The sequence below is a fragment of the Trichosurus vulpecula genome, chromosome 1 (genome assembly GCF_011100635.1).
Source record: "Trichosurus vulpecula isolate mTriVul1 chromosome 1, mTriVul1.pri, whole genome shotgun sequence".
Classification (NCBI taxonomy): domain Eukaryota; kingdom Metazoa; phylum Chordata; class Mammalia; order Diprotodontia; family Phalangeridae; genus Trichosurus; species Trichosurus vulpecula.
The window spans coordinates 432,273,091-432,292,294 of NC_050573.1; the positions used below are offsets into that span (position 1 = coordinate 432,273,091).

The 19,204-nt window shown below is 35.7% G+C and overlaps 1 protein-coding gene across 3 annotated transcripts in view; it reads left to right on the forward strand.

The window, feature by feature from the left end:
* The window catches only part of SREK1 (splicing regulatory glutamic acid and lysine rich protein 1), a 49,187-nt gene extending 35,695 nt beyond the window's left edge, over positions 1–13,492 (forward strand). For 2 of the 3 annotated variants that reach the window (XM_036762203.1, XM_036762210.1), the window contains 3 exons: positions 7,172–7,267; positions 9,965–10,109; positions 11,379–13,492. In XM_036762203.1, coding sequence (XP_036618098.1) covers positions 7,172–7,267; positions 9,965–10,109; positions 11,379–11,531 — 394 coding nt within the window. In that variant the 3' untranslated portion in view covers positions 11,532–13,492. The remainder of the gene's footprint in view (positions 1–7,171; positions 7,268–9,964; positions 10,110–11,378) is intronic. The other variant, XM_036762204.1, reaches the window with a different exon arrangement.
* The last annotated feature ends 5,712 nt before the right edge of the window (positions 13,493–19,204 follow it).

The following is a 19,204-nucleotide window of genomic DNA, read 5'->3' on the forward strand; positions in this document are numbered from 1 at the left end:
CTTGTCATTTCTTATAGCACAGTAGTATTCCTTCACAATCGTATACTGCAACTTGTTCACTCATTCCCCAGTTGCTGGGCATACCCTCCAATTTCTAATTCTTTGCCCCAACAAAAAGAGCCGCTTGAAATATTTCTGTATATATAGGTCCTTTTCCTGTGATCTCTTTTGTATACAGACCTAGTAGTATTGCAGGGTCAAAGGATGACTTCATTTACTTATTGAGAATTGCTGCTGTTTAGGTTTGCTGCCACCAGGTGGCAACATGGTGCCACAGTCACAGATATGAACTAGAAAGGAATAAAGATAAAGGATAACATTTTAGGTGACAGTTCCTTTATTTAGTTAAACACTAGATTGAAAAAGGACACGTTTTACTAATGCCTTCTTTTTTACTCCTCAGTAGTTTCCTGATATTCTATTTCCTCCCCCCCCCCATAACAAAGAAAAAACAGTTCAAAGTGATGTTGATGTCATGCAGCATTTCATACTCTAGAGAGAAGGAGGGGAGCAAAGGATGTTTGATCATCTGCTTGTACTAGTATTAGTCAATGCATTTAATCTGAGTTTAGCTAATGTTTTGTTTATAGTGGAGAATTTTCTTAAAAGTAACAATCATTTCCTAAGGAAAGACAACATTGTGTAATAGATATTATAAGGAAGACCATTCAAGGTACTTTGTAAACTGTAAAACACTAAAGTTAGGGTTTATTCTGACACATTCTTATAGTGATTGGAACTAATATTAGAATTCTGAAATTTTAATTCATTAACCACCTCATTGCTCTTTAAGTTTATTTGAAATCTAGGATTTTTTTTTTGGTAGCGGTGTGTGGAGCATCTCTTTTCCTCTTCTTTCTTATTCCTACTTCATCCTGTCTTGGAGACCACAAGGTGGAACTACTTAGGAGCAGGGTCAGAGAGGATTTGGGAAGAAAGTGTTATGGTCTCATTATTTCCTTTCTGCCCATGATACTTTTTTCATTACGCAGAAAGAAGTCTTTTTCCATCTACTTTCAAGTGAAAAGAAAGAGCTCCTATCCTTCTTATTTGACTTATCTTTACATAATTTTAAGGTTAATTAATACACTTCTATCCAGGTTTCCATAGCAATTCTCAGCATTTGGCTTTTGAAAACTCTCAGATACAGAAAGTTTAAAGCGACAGAATCCCTTAGTACAGAAAGGGAGTGTTGCAGTGTCCTGTGATTTCATTGGTATAGGAAAGTCCTCTTACTGGTCTATGTTGTAGTCATATAAATTAGGCAGGATTTAAACCCATATCTTCTTGGTTTCACAGCTAGTTTGCTATCCATTGTGCCAAACTGCCTCTTTTAAAGTGATAGGGTGTCCTAGAACAGAAAATCAAGCAAGACATTTTTATACTTGTATCGTCTCAATGTCTGCATCCTCAACCAAATTTTAATCTGATTTTTGTTTCTGTCTACTGAAGATGCTGTCTTAAATATGAATAGTGACCTTCTAATAAAAAAAATAAATAGGAGAGGCAGAGCCAAGGTGGCAGAGTAAAAGCAGGGGACTCTCCTGAGCTCTCCCCTGAACCCCTTCAAATACCTTTAAATAATTACTCTAAACAAATTTTAGAATGGGAGAATCCACAAAAGGACGGGGTGAAACAATTTTCCAGCCCAAGACAATTTAGAAGATCGGCAGAAAGGTCTGTTGCGCTAGGGTGAGAAAGGAGCGCAGTTCAGTGCAGGTCACACCAGCTCACCCCATCAAACCAGGAGCAGGCCTCGAGGTAACTGAATCAGTGGCAGTATTGGTGGTTTCCAGACCTCTTGGCCCACAGACAGTCAGGGGATCAGACAACAGATTTACAGGGTTCCTTTTGCTGGCAACAGGGGCAGGACTCTGTCGCATTGCCTATGCTTAGATGTGGATCACAGTCCTAGGTCTGAGTCCCAGTGTGAGGAGGAGCACTAGCACAGCAGAGTTTGTGGCTGCACGGGAACAAGGACCCTGGTCACAATTCCAGGGCTGAAAAGAATGCTGGTGCTTGCTCACAACACAGTGCCCACTACAGAAGAGTAATAAACACTTTCCCCAGAAGATGCCACCTTGGAAGAGCCAAAAACTTTCAAGTCCCCAGAATTACCTCTGAAAACAGCTGCACAAAAAAACCTAAAGCTTGGGTGTCCCCTCCACTTGGGAAGCAGAGCCTCACTTTAGCATAGAGTTAAAAGTCAATAAATAGACTGTGGAATGAGCAAACAACAGAACTTCTGACCATAGAAAGTTACTATGGTGACGAGGAAGATCAAAATACACTTGGAAGAAGACAACAAAGTCAAAATTCCTGCATCCAAAGCCTCCAAGAAAAAAATGAATTGGTCTCAGCCATGGAAAAGCTCAAAAAGGATTTTAAAAATCAGGTAAGAGAGGTAGAGAAGAAAATTGGGAAGAGAAATGAGTGATGCAAGAAAATCATGAAAAATAAATCAACAGCTTGGTAAAGGAGGCACCAAAAAAACCTGAAGAAAATAACACCTTAAAAAATAGAATAGGTCAAATGGTAAAAGAGGCACAAAAATCCCATGAAGAGAAGAATGCCTTGAAAGGCTGAATTGGCGAAATGGAGAAAGGTATACAAAAAATTCTCTGAAGAGAAGAACTCTTTTAAAAAATAGAATTGACCAATTGGAAAAGAGGTACAAAAGCTCACCGATGAAAATAATTCCTTAAAAGTTAGAATTGGGCAAGTGGAAACCAATAATTTAATAACGTAAAGAAACAATCAAAATCAAAAGAATGAAGAAACAGAAGAAAAAGTGAACTATCTCATTGGAAAAAAATAACTAACCTGGAAAATAGAGCCGGGAGAGATAATTTAAGAACTGTTGGATTACTTGAAAGTCATGACCAGAAAAAGCCTAGACATCATCTTTCAAGAAATTATCAAGGAAAATTGCGCTGATATTCTAGAACTAGAGGGTAAAATAGAAATTGAAAGAATTCACCAATCACCTTCTGAAAGAGATCCCAAAATGAAAATGTCTAGGAATATTATAGCCAAATTCCAGACCCAGATTAAGGAGAAAGTACTGCAAGCAGCCAAAAAGAAACAATTCAATAACCGAGAAGCCACAGTCAGGTTAACGCAAGATTTAGCAGCATCTGCATTAAAAGATTAGAGGGCTTGGAATATGATATTCTGGAGGGCAAAAAAGCTAGGATTACAACAAAGAATCACTTACCCAGCAAAACTGAGTAATGACTTACCCTGCAAAACTTCAGGGGAAAAAAAAGGAAATTCAATGAAATAGAAGACTTTCAAGCAGTCTTGATGAAAACACCAGAGCTGAATAGGAAATCTTTCAAATGCAAGATATAAAAGAAGCATAAAAAAGGTAAATTGGAAAGAAAGATCTTAAGGATAGGGATTTGATGAGGTTAAACTACTTATATTCCTACATGGGAAAATGATTTACAACTCCTAAAAACTTTCTCATTATTAGGGCAGTTAGAAGGAGTATACGTAGAAAGCAGAGGTGTGAGTTGAATGTGATGATACGATTATCCAAAAGAATAAAGGATTAAAAAAAGGCACTGGGAGAAGGAGAAAGAGAGAGGTAGAATGGGATAAATTATCTTACATAGAAGTGGCTGAAAGATTTTACAGTGGAAGGGGAAATGAGGGAAGCAGGGAGCGGAGCACATGAACCTTACCGTCATCAGAATCGGCTCAAAGAGGGAATAGTATACACACTCACTTGGGTATAGAAATCTATCTTACAAGATAGTGGGAAGGGGATAAGAGAAAGTGGGTGGTAGCTGATAGAAGGCAGGGCAGTCTGGGGGAGGTAAAAGTCTGAAGCAAAACACTTGAGAGTGGATGAGGTAAAATGAGAAGGGAGAGTAGGATAAATGGGGAAAATAGGATGGAGGGAAGTACATAGTTGGAATTATTACTGTTCTCCTTTGCTTGTCGGTTAATCACTTTTTGAAATAGTCTTTTCCCTTGCCTTCTGTGACACTGCTTAATCCTGGTCCTTTTTTCTTACTGTTGTTTCTGTGTTTACTTTTTCTTCCTAGAAATGTAAGAATTAATCAAGGTCCTGTCCCTAACAGTCTGCTGGTTTCATTCTGTTTTCTCCAGCAGCCTTAAACACCTCCCACATATACCTTCTATATAGATAACTCCCTAGTCATCCTTATGTGTTTAGTTCAAATGTCTCCTGAGAACTAGTCTCACATTTCTAACTGTCCCTGTGACACCTCAAATCTCAAACTTGTCTTCTTTTTACTAAAACCCATATTTTCCTGATGTCTTTTTTATTTATATCGTCAACAATTTCTAATCACTGGGCTCAGTCATATTTAACATCTTTCTTCTCCCATAAACTAGCCTTGCTGGTTCTCATTCTAAAGAATACTTCAAAAATCCTAGGCTACTCACTACTTTTTTTAAGTCTTTTGCTCTGTTTTCTCAACTTTTAGACTTTCTTCATTCCAAATACATCATAAGATAGCCTTATTTTGGGTGAAGTTTAATCTTCATAAAGCGAAACTCTTATTTCACTGCTATGTTCAGAAACTTCTTATGATTCCTTATTACCTACATAATAAATTTAAAATTACTTAGCTTAACATTGAAGGTTTTCTAGTCTTTGGCTCCAGCACACTTTCTAGCCTTAGTTCCTAGTACTTACTATATTACCTTAGCATCCATTTGAAAGTATTGTTTAAACAAAGTCTTGTATTTTCTGACTCTTTCCCCTTTTATTCGTGTTCTGACTTGGAGTATCCTCTCCTCACTGCCCCTTCTGTCTCTTTGGAAATTCTGACTGACTTTCAGGGCCAAGGATAAATAGACCACCTACTTTATGAAACCTTTCCTGATTTTTTTCCTTCCATGTTCCTTCTAACCAAATTAAGTATCTTTTTTTCTTCTGAGCCCTTCTCTTTTCTTCCTTTGTTGATTAGACAATGGAGAAGATGTAAAAATAATTAAGTTGTGATTCATTTGATATGTAATTTACTGACATTAAAGGTGCAGTAAAGGAAGTGTAATTGATAGCAGTAAGACTCATCAACTCCATTGAGTATAAATAATTTTGTTTACTACCATCAACAAATAATATTTATTCATCCTGTGCATGATTCCACACATGCAACTGTAATAGACATGTTTCTTGTCCCATGGACCAGTATGCTTCCTACTGATCTAAGCAAAGCAGAACTAGAAAACAAATTTAAAATTTGGGTCTGCAGTGACATTTCATGAATATTCATGCTGTTAAAATAGCACCCTTGCTTCTGTGCTTCAGAGAGGAAGTGTATGGTATTAGAAGAGCTTTTAAAAAAATAGTTAAGGAGAATAGAGTCTGCAGTGAAATTAGAAGTGATCTGTCACAATAGATTTGAAGTTCTCAACTTTTGAAATTATTTGTGTGTGATTTAACATTCTAGAGTACTTGATTGTTATATCTTATTCCTGTTATTTGTAAATGAAAGATTCTTGCTAGTTTTGGAGAAGCTCAGGGAAGTCAAAAGCTTCTGTTTGTATGCCCAAAGGGCTATAAAAATGTTCATTCCCTTTGACCCAGCAATACCACTTCTAGGGTTGTATCCCAAAGAGATCACACAAGTGGGAAAAGGACCCATATGTACAAACATATTTATAGCAGCTCTTTTTATAGTAGCTAAGGATTGGAAATCAGGGGGATGCCCATGAATTGGGGAATGGCTGAACAACCTGTGGCATATGAAGGTAATGGAATACTATTGTGCTATAAGATATGGGGATGATACAGACTTCATAACAACCTGGAAGAACCTGTACGATATAATGCTGAGTGAGTAGAGCAGAACCAGGGGAATACTACACACAACCACAGATGTATGGATTCTGTGAGGGCTAACCCACATAGACTTTGCTCTTCTCAGCAACACAAGGTGCAAAGACAACTCCAGAGGACTCACAATGGAGAATGCTATGTACATCCAGAGAAAGAACTACGAAGTATGAATGCAGATTGGGGCACACTTTATGCTCGCCTTTGTTTTTCCCTTTTATTCTCTCTTTTTTGTTTTTGGGGTTTTTTTTTGTTCTGTTTCTTCTTTCTCATGATTCATTCCATTGGTCATAATTCTAAATAAGTTCAATGTGAAGTTAAATACGTAGGAAAAAAAAGCTTCTGTTCAGTTTTGTCATTTGAGTTCTACTTTTGTATGTGAATCTTTCAGACTTTTAAAGTATGTTTTTTAGAATCTGTCTTAAGACATATATAGTGTGTGTGTATATATATATACACACACACTATACACACACACACACACACACACACACACACATACACATACACAATTTCACAAATATTCACTGCTTCCCAAATTAATAACTCCTGCTGGTCAAGGTTAGATTATGCAATTTTTTTTCCTTTGTGTAATCTTGTTAAAATTGTTGTGGATTCTTTTTGCTTTAGTTTTGAAGATCTTCATTATGCTATTATTTGTTTATTTTTAAAACAGTAATACACATTGTTACTCCAAAATGTTGTTTTGAGTTTGTGTCACAATTCAAAATTAAGATTTTACCATGTTTTAATAACATATGCTTTTAAAAATAATTAATTTTGGATTATTGCTAGAATAGTTGTAAGGAGGGATAAAGATGGTCAGATATATCTCTTTGGGTGAAAAAGGGAAGTTTTTCTGTAAAACAAGCAAAAAAGAAACAGATTTTTTTAATTCTTCTGGTTAAGAAAAAATTTCAGTTCAACTTGTAATTTTTTCCCCAATGAGCTTAAGTTCATTAAAGCTTACCTTGTCTCTTACAAGTTACTATTCCATGGTGGGAGCAGCAAGAAGCTAAAAGTTTATGTAAGAGATGATTTAGTAGTCACACATTCTAGGCAAGAAATTATTATGAGAGAATATATAAAATAGCTGCTGTTACTTCAGTAGCCCAAATGGAGACCAAGAAAAAAAGATAATTTTTCTTCTTTTCTTAACGTTAACTTAGAGAAATTGGGTTTTCTTACTTCCGTTGTTCTCATTGTGGCATAAATCTGTTTAATTTATTACATATGTAGCAAATTAGAAACCATACAGCATCCTCAGATCAAGTTTGTTTTTTTTTTAATTTGGTATTTTAAATGGTATTTGTTATTTCTAGTTTTAAAATACCCAAATCTTGGAATTTTCAGAGAAAGACGTAGGAGGAAGAGTAGAAGTCCTTCTAAATCACCAAAAACATCAAAAACCCTAAAAAGAAAGTCTTCTCGGTCTCCATCACCCCGGAGGTAAGTTTATATAATAGCATGTACTTATACTTGTAAGGGGGAAATCTGTAGATTTAATTGGGTTAAAAAAGTAAGTTTTAGTAATATCATTTACTTTTAACAGTAGTCACTTCTGGATATTTCCTCCACCCCCAGTTTGAAACCTCTCTTGTAACAAAGAAAAACAGTTAAGCACAAATAGCTCATAGTAACCATGTCAGATATTGTGGACAAGATTCTACCTTGCTTTTGTGTCAAGGAGGAGGGAAATGTGTTTAGTTTTCTGTTCTCTAGATGATTTTTATTTTGAGTCCTAAAGGGAGTTTTGACTTATGTAAGACTCAAAGTTTGGCCTCTTTTTTAGTGATATTGTAATTTACATTGTTGTAATAATAGTATACATAATTCTTCTGGTTCTCATTCCACTTTGCAACAAGTAATACTAGTTCATTTAGAACTTCTGTGTTTCTCTGAATGTAGAGAAACTGTGATTGTTGTATCATTGATACAGATCAGCAACTCATTTCTAACTTGGGTAGTTAGAAAGTTGTCTGGGACATTGAGAGGTTTAAGGACTTGCCATGGTCATTTAGTTGGTATGTGTCAGAGGCAGGAATTGAACCCAGACCCCTTGACTTCAAAACTGTTCTTCAATGCTACTTCTATATCATATCTTACTACACACTAAATGTTCGGTTACATTGATATTTCAAGTTCAGCCATTCGCCACTGCGCACCTACTTTGTTTCCAGTTCTTTGCTCCTATTTGTAAATTTTGGAACTTTGTTTCTGTCTCTGACCTCGCTGGGGACCCAGTAATGAATCAAAGGTTCAGTCTCTTTTCTTGCCTAATTTCAGATTGTCATCCAGGAAAGATGGAACAATTCACAACTTTCTCTACCAACATTGTTTTACTATGCTTCTTTTTCCCCCACAGCCCTTCCAGCATTGACTTACATTTTTTGGTCCATCTTTGTTAGTCAGTGAATAGTCAACATATCCCTATTAAGTATTTAAGGCAGTCTGCTAAGCTCTGGAAATAAAAAAGAAAGGTAAAAACAAACAAGCAGCCCTTGTTTTCAAGGAAGTCATAGTCTAATAGAGGACTGCAGACAACTAGGTAGAAAGAAGAGATGTGTGTGTGTGTATGTGTGTGTGTGTGTATTTGTGGGGAGGGGAGGCACTAACATTAAAGGAAATTGAGAAAAGCTTCTCATTGAAGGTGGGATTTTAACTGGGACTTGAAGGAAATTAAGGAGAATAGGAATCTTTCTTTGAGGGAATTCACTGACCCAGCAACAACATAAGATTCACTTTTTTCTCTAATGAAATCATTATATGTCTATCTTGGTGCTTTCACATTCTTTCTCGTTTTAGTCTAATGGTGTCATTACAAGGTTAATAAATAGACTGATAGAATATGAATTCAGAGACATTAGTGGCAGGTTCAGGAATAGAATTCCAGCCTAATGACTCACAATCTTTTACTTATGACTGCTTTAAAAATGTTTTGTTGCTGCTTTTTGTTTTCCCCTTATCACTTCACAGTGACCTTACCACTAAAGTCCCTCTCATAACAAAAGAAGTATTTTAAAGCAAAATAAACCCACTAATTGGCCATGTCTGATGATGCATACACCTCTTTCCTCGGATAGTCTATGTACCTCCCTGCTGAGGGAAGGGGAGGTATATTTTTCCTATCTACCAGTCTCTTAGGGTCAAGATAGGTCATTACATTGATTGGAGTATATCAGTGCTGCAGATAACTTATTTGCTAATCTTCAGGTAGTCCATTTCATTTTGAACTCTGGACTGTTTAAAAATACTTTGCATGTTTTGGTTAAATTTTTGTTGATGTGTAGGAAATATTTGTTTATTTCTTTGATTTGTACTTGTACTTAACTGACAAAGAGCATTCTCAAATATATAGATTCCTCTTTTGGGCTGCTGTTTCTTATTTTTACCTTGTTATTTTACTTAGATTTGTTAACTATATGCCGTATGAATTAAGCTATGAAAATTAGGAAGTCGTCCCCAAAAGATTATTATTTCTAAAGAAAGACAGGATATTAATTTAAAAAAACATTTTTCTGTTTAAAGTCAAGTGAATGGAAACATTAGAACCAATAGTAATAACAAACTACTTAGAAAAGGAACAGTGTTTCTGAAGCATATGGTTACGTTAAAGATCTCACACAGGTAGTTTAGTTTTTAATTTTTTTCCCATTGTTATTGATTTGTCCTTAGAAGCATGTCTGGTAGTGATGAGTTTTTTCTTTAGTGAATGGTAGGGAGGTGGCTTCTGGGCCTACTCTTTCTGAAGTTTCAGGATTATGATGATAATGCTTGAGTCCTGAAAGTTGTTTTCATAGCTTCTGCCTGATCCTATATTATTGTTTTCTTATCTGAGCGTTTTCCCCCCCAGGGGAACAAAAAGTGATTGAGTATCCTTTTTTCACAAATCTAGAAAAGTGATTATCTTATTTTTGTAGACTTACTAAAATTAATAATAAAATTATTTTATTTTAAACACTCAGTGTATGACCTACAGAAAGTAGGACATTGTAAAATGGTTTTTTAAAAAAAATAATGACCATATGGGAGCAGTTGGTATTATTTTATGAAATTTTTGTGTTAGTAAGACTAAGAATAGCAGTGTGACAAAAAACATCATTTCAGCAGTTTTAGAACTTAATGGTTTTGATCAATGTTCTTAAGCAGAAATAAGAAGGATAAAAAGAAGGAAAAAGAAAAGGACCAAAACATAGAAAGAAAAGAGAGAGAACGTTCAACATCTAAGAAAAAGAGCTTTAAAGACAAAGATGCAAAAGACAAATTGGAAAAGAACACAAGTACATTGAAGGTAAACATAGTCATCCAATACTTAGAGTTAAATTAATGATGGCCAATAATGTCTTTATAATTTAGTACACAAAAATGTTTTATTGTCAGTTTTAAAATAGACTTCTGAAGGAAGCAGATAAAATGAACTTTACACGCTGTAGTTGCTTAATAAATGTTTGAATGACATCTGAAGTGAAATTTGCAAACTGTATTTTAAAAAGACTGTTGTTGTTTATTTGTTTTCAGTAGTGTCCAATCCTTCATGATTCCTTTTTGAGCTTTCTTGACAAAGATACTGGAGTAGTTTGCCATTTCCTTTTTCAGCTTGTTGATGAGGAAACTGAGGCAAACAGGGTTAAGTAACTTGCCCAAGGTCACGTAGCTAATAAGTGTCTGATGCCAAATTAGAGTCTTTCTGACTCAGGCCTGGCACTCTAGCAACTGAGCCACCTAGCTTCCTCATTTTTAAGAACATAGTAGATAAAAAAATAAAACATTTTTGGGGCACATACAAATGAGAAAAAAATTTTGATCTTGCGTCTATCTTATTTATACTCAGTTCTGTTTAAAAGTATATTTGTTTCAGTAAACTTTAGTAGTCATTCTGATGAAAAATCAGGACATAATTGATTTAGTAATGTAAAATAAAAATCCAATTAGTTGGATTAGAAACATCATTTAGTGTTAGGCCACATTCTGCCTATTGACTGAGCTTTTCCCAGTTTGTAAGGTAGGTATTTTGGAAATAATATATTAACTCTGAAAATGTTGGTAAAATATGATTGCATTTTAAAATCATGTCAGTGATAAGGTTTTTTATCTCATAGGCTCATGCTGATACAGGTAGGAAACTAAAATGCTTGCAGTAGTTCTGGGTAAAAGTAATTTATGGCATCCCCTTCCCTTACTTTTTCATTTCTCTCTTTTCTCTCCTCTTTTGCCCAGAGCAGGCTTCATCATGAGAATTACTAGCTCCCTTTCCCAATATATTAGTTTCTTTCCTTTGGTTTCTGGATTGCATATTCTGTCTGGATTCCTTGAAGCAGTTGAAACCTGGCTTACCCTTCTAGTTGATTAGCAGCACTTAACTAAGTTTTTCTATCCCGGTACTAACCATTTCTCCCCACTGCGTGATTTGTTTGTCCAGCAACTTTAAAAATGTATTGTAATTTTTTTGAAGTTGGTTGAAAAATCCATTTTTAGTTAGTTTGTGAAAACTTAATGTATGTGTTAAAATGATAAAAATAGATAATCTTGAAAATACATGTATGTGTCTTTAACATTCTAGGAGAAAGAACACAGTAAGGAAGTACCAGATATAGGAAGTGAAAAAATAGACGATGACAAAGAAGCTCCAAAGACTGAAGAAAACAAAGTACAGCAGAATGGGAATTGCCAACCAAATGAAGAAAACCTTACTGCCAAGGCAGAAACGGTATAGGGCCAATAGATATGTCCCACTAAACTCAGCTGTATAGTGGAATCCAAAGGTTTTAATTCTCTCATTAAGAAGCCAACAATAAAGCAGTCCAGTCAAATATCGATGTGTATGAACAGCTCTTATAGTTGTCAGATGACTTTATGGTCATCTTATTATAGAGAAAGGAAACCAAGCATGGACATTATGAAAACGAGGGACATTGCCCAAACTGACTTATCTAAAATCCATGCATTTCCATGATGGCTGACCTACTTTTGAAATGATTTGTTAAGTGTTTGCCACGGACCATTACAAAGATCTAAATCTGCAATGCTCAGAAAAACGGAAGATAACGCATTGGAGGCTGTTCAAATACTGCTAGTTATTGAATTTTGTATTTTGCTTTTTTGTTTTAATTTCAATATATATTGTTTGATGATGTGCTTGAAAATGGTGCAAAATATATAAATACACCCCTGTAAATGAAATAAGACATTACTTCACGGTTTTACAGTGATCGTGTTAAATGCCTACTAATAGGTTTTCATTTGCTCACAATTTGGGGACACCAGTTCTTTATCTAAAATATTTTTTCAGATTAAAATTGCTTAAATGTGTGGATTTTTTAAAAAGTAGTTTAGTGGTGCATGCTAACTGTTCTATTCCAAAAAAGGAAAAGCAACCATGTTGAATACTAATATGCTTAAATTTTTTTCCTCCCAAAGTGAGCGTATCTTTTAACCTTTGTTAATATTTTGAAGTTTATTTTTGTGTCTGGTCAGCTGCAAATGGCATAGGTGTTCTTAACAAAAGGAAACCTGGTTTTCAAAACAGGCTATGGGAGCACAAGCTGAAGCTTTAGTGCCTTCTAGTGTTTTCTAGTATTTTATATGTGCTAGTCATTCTCAGTTCATACTGAACCTAGATAGCTATTCCACCCACCCCCATAGAGAAACGTGCAAATAGTATGGAAGAACAGCTTCTTAGTTCACCTAATACAAGAAAGAGGTTAGGTCTTTAAGGACAGGTCTATAGCATGAAGCAAAAATACAGTTTAGGGACCATTGGTTTTATACTCTTGTAGCTGAAAGTGAAGCATGTTCTTATTTTGCCTAAATCAAAGGAAGCCCTTTAATTCTCTACATTGGATGGCCTTAATCATTACCTCGCAATCATTTTCTCTAATGCTGGTTATGTGATGTGCAAAAACTGTACCTGAAAGGGGTAAAGGTATGTATGGCTTTTTCTTTTTTTTCCCCCAAAGGGTTAAATTTACTTGAGTTTAAACTACAACTCATTAGTCATTCTTGGGGTCAGCTTTTTGTAAGAAAGCACTTACGTAAGAGAATGACATTTATGAAAATTTTTTTCCAAAAAGCTCAACTCATGCTTTCAGAATTCCTTACATCATTGTTATATTTTCCCAAGAAGTCATACCTTTTAATTAGCTCTTAATATTAAATCAAGTATAATTATTTTAATGCAACATAATACAATCAAATTTACTCAGTTGCCTTACCTCATGGGAAGTTACTTCTGTAAATTTAGAAAGCTGAATAGTGTGCTCCTTACCTGCTTTTCATTTGATTTTCCTTTAATGGTTAATACTGTTGAAACTAAAGTTTTGTGGAGAATGGAAAGTTGCCCGTATTTCAAGTAATGAATCCTGGTTTGATTATGAAGCTGCTTAATCACTCTTCACATGTTCAGAATTATAGTTTTTTGCCACTGTGTACATTAAAACTTTGTAAAATGCTTTACTGTGTAAAGTATAGATGGTCATTTTTAATGCTTCAGCCACATTCAGTTGGCTGGTAAAACAGCTTATTCTCATAAAAGAGTAACTTGTGTGGATGGAAAGACCAGAGGATTGTGTATTTTGCAACAACTGTCTTATTTATGATATGTAAGTAGTGTAGAGCAAACATTGTTTGTTATCCTTAATACCATTTCACTAATAAAACCAAGTGTTTCAGAGGGAAGTTTTTGTTTATGCATTTCAGAAAAGCATTTTAATATAATCCTGCCCTAATTCTACTTGGTTTAGTAGAGACCTTTCATTTGAAAAGTGCATGCTTATAGACTGTCTATAAAACAGTCACTTAAGGCTCTGTTTTTTGGTTGAACTCTGATCTCAAGTAAGTGAACCTTGTGTTAGTTAAAATTAATTTGGTTTCTGCTGCTGCTGCTGCTGGTTTTTCTTGGTATTCACCTTTAAAAATAATCTTCATAATCAAAGGTACTGATTTTTTTTTAAATTGGAAAATGAATAGCAAATGATTTACAAACCTAAACAAAGAGCTCCAGGAAGTTAAATTAAATTATAATTTTCCTAAATGATGTGAGAAAGTCTGATTGATAGCAATGATTTCCAGATTCAGAGATAGCACTATTGCCCTAAAAAGCATGTATTTTCTGTTTCAGCATTACTGCTCTATTACTTTTTAATTTACTTTTCTTGAAGACTTGGTTTTCCATTTTATCACCTCAGTCTCTTGCTTCCCATTTGACAGGAATATTTTGAATTAAGAGTTTAGAGACAACCATTTTGAGATTTGATACCTCTCTAATTTGTAGGTTTTCTTATAGCTTAATTAAACAACCAGTTTATTCTTCTTTTCTGGGACCACAGTAGATAACACATATGCCTTGCCTTCTGGCAAGTCTTGTTATTCAACAGTTTTACATACTGAACAGATAAGCAACAAATCAGTCTATCCTTAGTTTGGTTTAATAAATAAACTGGGTTTCTTAACTTTAAAAAATGTGTATCTAGTTTCAACCAGTACAATTTTTTTTATCTGATGCAAATTAAATTCATAGTAAATACTTTCTGTGTAGTTTACATTTTTCCCCCCATGTTATGGAATTAATTTCTTGGAGAAGCTAGAGTACTTTGCTATTGTCAGGAATATTATAGACTTGGATTTCAACATGTATTTTAAAATAACAAACAATCTAAGATACTTTTTGATATTAAGAGATTTTCTTCTATGGTGCTAACCATTTCCAGATCTATCAGTATCTAATGTTTTTTTTTCAGACTGTTACCTATCTTTTTAGATTAGAATAAACAACAGTCGTTGACACAAATCTAGGGTTTAGTCTTCAAATGAAGGAACTTATAAATTAATGAATTATTTCTGTGGAAATCAAATAGCAAGGGTTTTTGTTTGTTTTTTAGCCTATTGAAGTATTTGTGTGTATGGATTGATTATTAGCAGCTGAATTAGTAGTAGAAACTAAGCCATTTTATGGTGTGTTTTAAAAAATTGAAACCATAAATTTGAATAATTTCATCTTTCATAAATTTGGTACCATTCAGTACCATTAACTTAAGATTCTAATTCTGTGGGATCTCAAGTAGGATTGAGTGTCAAATGTTCCTTCTAGGTTTCCATAGTTTTATTTTGCACTACCCCTGCATTCAGTAGGTTCTTATATTCTGTTGAGCCAGTTCAAAGTGGATTATTTTATACCCATCTGCTGATGACATTTGAAAATTTAACATCAGATTGTTTTCACACTTCAAAAAAAATGAAATGCTCTCAAAAGGTGCTGAATTGACAGCTCTGGGCACCTTCATCATGAATAACTGAAGTCTAAATATTCCTTACATATTAAACAAATGTGCCTCTACCTGCCTTACAGGTCCTTTTCAGGGCAGAAATGGGCCCTCTTAATCTTGGACTGCTCAGTGAGTTATCTTCAAAAAATATTTTCATTGGTGAAGTGCCCTTGCTCTGGAATAAAAATAATTCCTAAGGCAAAAGCCACTAAATCAGCTATACTTTTTGACCATGGTCAGTTAAGTTGGATTTATTAACTCATAATAAATCTATTCCCATTTTATTCTGATTCAATTCTCTGCCCTAAAATTTTATTTCTATTATCAATTTATAGCAGTCTTAAATATGATACTTTTATGACTTAAATTTTGGCTTCTGGTCTCTTATTATTAAATGTCGCCTTGCTTTGATAACTTTTCAAATTAAAAACTGCCAAATTTTGAATGACCTTGCATGCATTTCACCTCAGAGGCACTTACAGAAGAATGGAAGAACATATTCTTTATTGTTTTTAGGTCCCTCCAGGCTAGCTCTAAGGCAACTTTAAAGCATAAACAATTACTTCCAGCTTTGGATGTAAATTCAAACTTTTGGAAATCACTTGGAGAATCTAGAACTAATGAAGTTGGTTTGTGCCAGTTTTAGTTTACCAGTGAGTAATGAATTGCTAGGGGATAAAGCAGAGAAGGATTTGCTCAAGAATTCCTTAATTTTCATAGCGGTTTATTTTTGGTTAGACCTTACTATGTAGCTTATTCAGTTCAGTTTAACAGTTAAATAACATCCCACATTTTGATCTCATTTAGTTTTATCAAATAATGCTTGTTACATGATTCTCTTGGTTATAAAGCAGAGAGATTAACATTTAAACATCTAAAGAAATAAATGTGCTACATGGGTGGTATATATTTGTGGGTAGAGCCAATATTAAATGGTACTAGTAAAGCTATGTCCAATGATGCTGCTATTATGTTGCTATATTTTTAATAAAATTAAACTCTTAAAAATCTTATCACTTTGTGACATTTATTCATACTTCCCATGGTCCATGGGTCATCTTGCCGCATGAAGGGAATAGCTCTTGTATGAAATTACTTTTGATGCTGTTGAATGTTGGACCATCTTTATTTCATGATGGATGTATTTTAGTAGTTCCATTACAAGTGTTGATATTTTGCACAACAGTGATTTGCCACATTAAACTTAGTTTTTACAAGTAAGAACTACACCCATTATCCAACTAACAGAATCTCTTTGTTGCTTTGACTAAACTCTACTACTAAACGGCATATTTTTATGATGAAAAGAGCATTTATTTTTTGCAGTGGCTGATGGAGTACTAGTTAATCAGTATAGTACTCTTAATTTTCTGTCTCAGTTATTAATTCAAGTTGCACATTTAGTTATGATTTCAGTTTATGGTTTTAAATTTAGACATTTGGGCAGTTGGCCAAGGGATGGCATTAATGAAGTCAGTGTTACAAATTTCTCCACCTTAATTCTTTTCTCATTGTTCCATGGTTAGAAGTTGAACCTAAACCTCTTCCCTACCTCACCCCCTCACCCTTACTTATTTTCAATTCAACAAGTATCGTATCTACTATGTGCCAGGGACTATGCTCAGTGCTGGGAGTATAAAGATAAAAACGAAGAGTCTTTGTTCTACTGAGAGGGCAACAACATGTACACAGATAAGTCTGAAATGGGGACAGCACTAACGGGGGGATCAAGAAAGGCCTCGTTTAGGAAGTAGCACTTGAGTTGAACTTCAGAGGTGGAATTAGAAGTTCCCAGGGGCAGAGTAGAGGATGGGATCCTATCCTATTCTGCAAAAGCACAGAGGAGACAATATTATGGGGACCAGCAAATAGACCAGTTTGGAATAGAATACATGAGAGGGACTACTATGAAATCACTGCAATAGTCCGTGGCCTAAGTGATAAAACTCTTAAACTAGTATGGTGACCATGTACTAGGAGAGAACCAGGAGTGATGCAAGAGATTGTGAAGGTAGAATTGACATGTCTTGGAAATTGAAGGATGTGGCAGAGTGAAAAACCAAAGACAGTAAGTTGTAAACTTGGGTGACTGAAAGGATGATTGATATTGGGAGGAAAAGCAATGATCCATATCTAAGCTAGTTAGCAGTCATTGGGTGATAATAGAATGGAGATTAGATGAGAACAGAGAGTTAGATGTAGATACATGGGTCATTTTCATACATAAATGTTACTTGAACCCTGAGACTTGAGATAAGAGAGAAGGTATATAACAACCCTTTTGTGTGGCTGACCACTAGGTACAGTGACAATACAAGTTCATTACCACTACTTGCAAAGCCATTTGAAAGAGGGTTAACATTCAGTGTCCATCTCTTCAGATGCTAGGTAGCACTTGTGAAATTCTTCTCTTAATCTGTGTTTATCTCAGAGTACTAGCATTATGTGAGACCCAGTGCTACAGTCTTCTGACCCCTCTGGTTGTCCCCAGTCAGAGGATGAGGTTTAGGGCCTTTTCTTTCTTGCCATCTTCCCTAGCAGTACCCTGGAATCCATGGTTCCTGGCTGACTTTCTGTCAGTCTCAGGCTGGATAAAGGTACTTATCATTGTTTCTATTACTGTTCTTTCTCTAGAGGCAGCTAGATGGTACGATGGATGGAGAGCTGGGCCTGGAGTCAGAAGGAACCGAACTTAAATCTGGCTTCAGACACTTAACTAGCTGTGTGACCCTAAGGAAGTAATTTAATCTCCGTCTGCCTCAGTGTCCTCAACTTTACTGTAAAAGACGATGATAATACCATCTACCTCCTAGGGTTGTTGTGAGGCTCAAATGAGATATTTTCAAAGCACTTAGCATAGTACCTGGCACATGGTTGGTTGGTTGGTTGTCCTTCATTCTGGAGGAGGACCAAAATGACATCACTATGCTAGAGTCACGGTTCAATGTGTCCAACTGTGGCTGATCAGACCAATAGGAGCTCAGAATGCTCTACCACAGGTTGGGCACAAATACTCCCTATAAACATTTGGGGTGGATTCTCTAAATTTGTGCATCCTGCATTTCCTTTGAGCTGTTGCAATTCTGTGCTTATAGAGCACAACACCTCTGTTATGGGCACGCCATGCTGAGCGGTCTTGTGCCAGTGTCTCCCATGTCACACAATCAATTCCAAAGTTCTCAAGAGAGACCTTTAGAGTGTCCTTGTATCGCTTCTTCTGACCTCCATGTGAATGCTTGCCCTGTGTGAGTTCTCCATAAAGTAGTCTTTTTGGCAAGCAGACATTTTGCATTTGAGTGACGTGGCTAACCCATCAGAGTTGTGCTCTCTCTGAAGCAGAGTTTGAATGCTTGGCAGTTTAGTTCGAGTAAGGACCTCAGTGTCTGGCAGTACCTTATCCTGCCAGGTGATCTTCAGAATCTTCCTAAGACAATTCAAATGAAAGCGATTCAGTTTCCTGGCACATAGTAGACACTTAATAAATCCTTCCTTCTTTCCTCCTTCCCTCCCTCCTTTCTTCCTCCCGTCTTTCCTCCTTCCCTCCCTTCCTTGCTTCCTTCCCTCTGTTTCCTCCTTCCTTCTTTCCTTCCTTCCTCCCTCCTTTCCTGCCTTCCTGCCTTCCCCTCCTCATTCAATGCTTTTTTTTTTTTTTAACATCTCTACTGGAGTATATATGGGAGAGCTGGGGTCTTCTATCAGCTTTGACATTACCATTTTACCTAGAAGTCTGGTCATAGTATTTTCGCTGTCCCAGAGAATCCTGAGACAGAAGGGGAGTCATCATGGCATAGTAGAAAAAAATGCTAACCAGGAAATGGGAGGCCATCTGCCTAATCTTGGCCTTTGCATTTACCAGCTCTGTGACTCAGAGCAAATCACTTCCACTCTCTGGCCTTGAAATTTCCTTGGCTATGAAATGAGGTGGGGAGGTAGAGGAGAGGGCTGTGTAATCGCTTCCAGCTCTGACATTTATGATTCTAGTACAAATTAGAATGAACTGTTCCCTAAAGCGACAACTCTGATCATGAACTCGCATGAAACTTCCATGCCAGCTGCATTGGTAACAACAGTTCACGTAGCTTTTTAGGGTTTGCAGGGCACTTTGTATACCTTAGTTCACTGACAT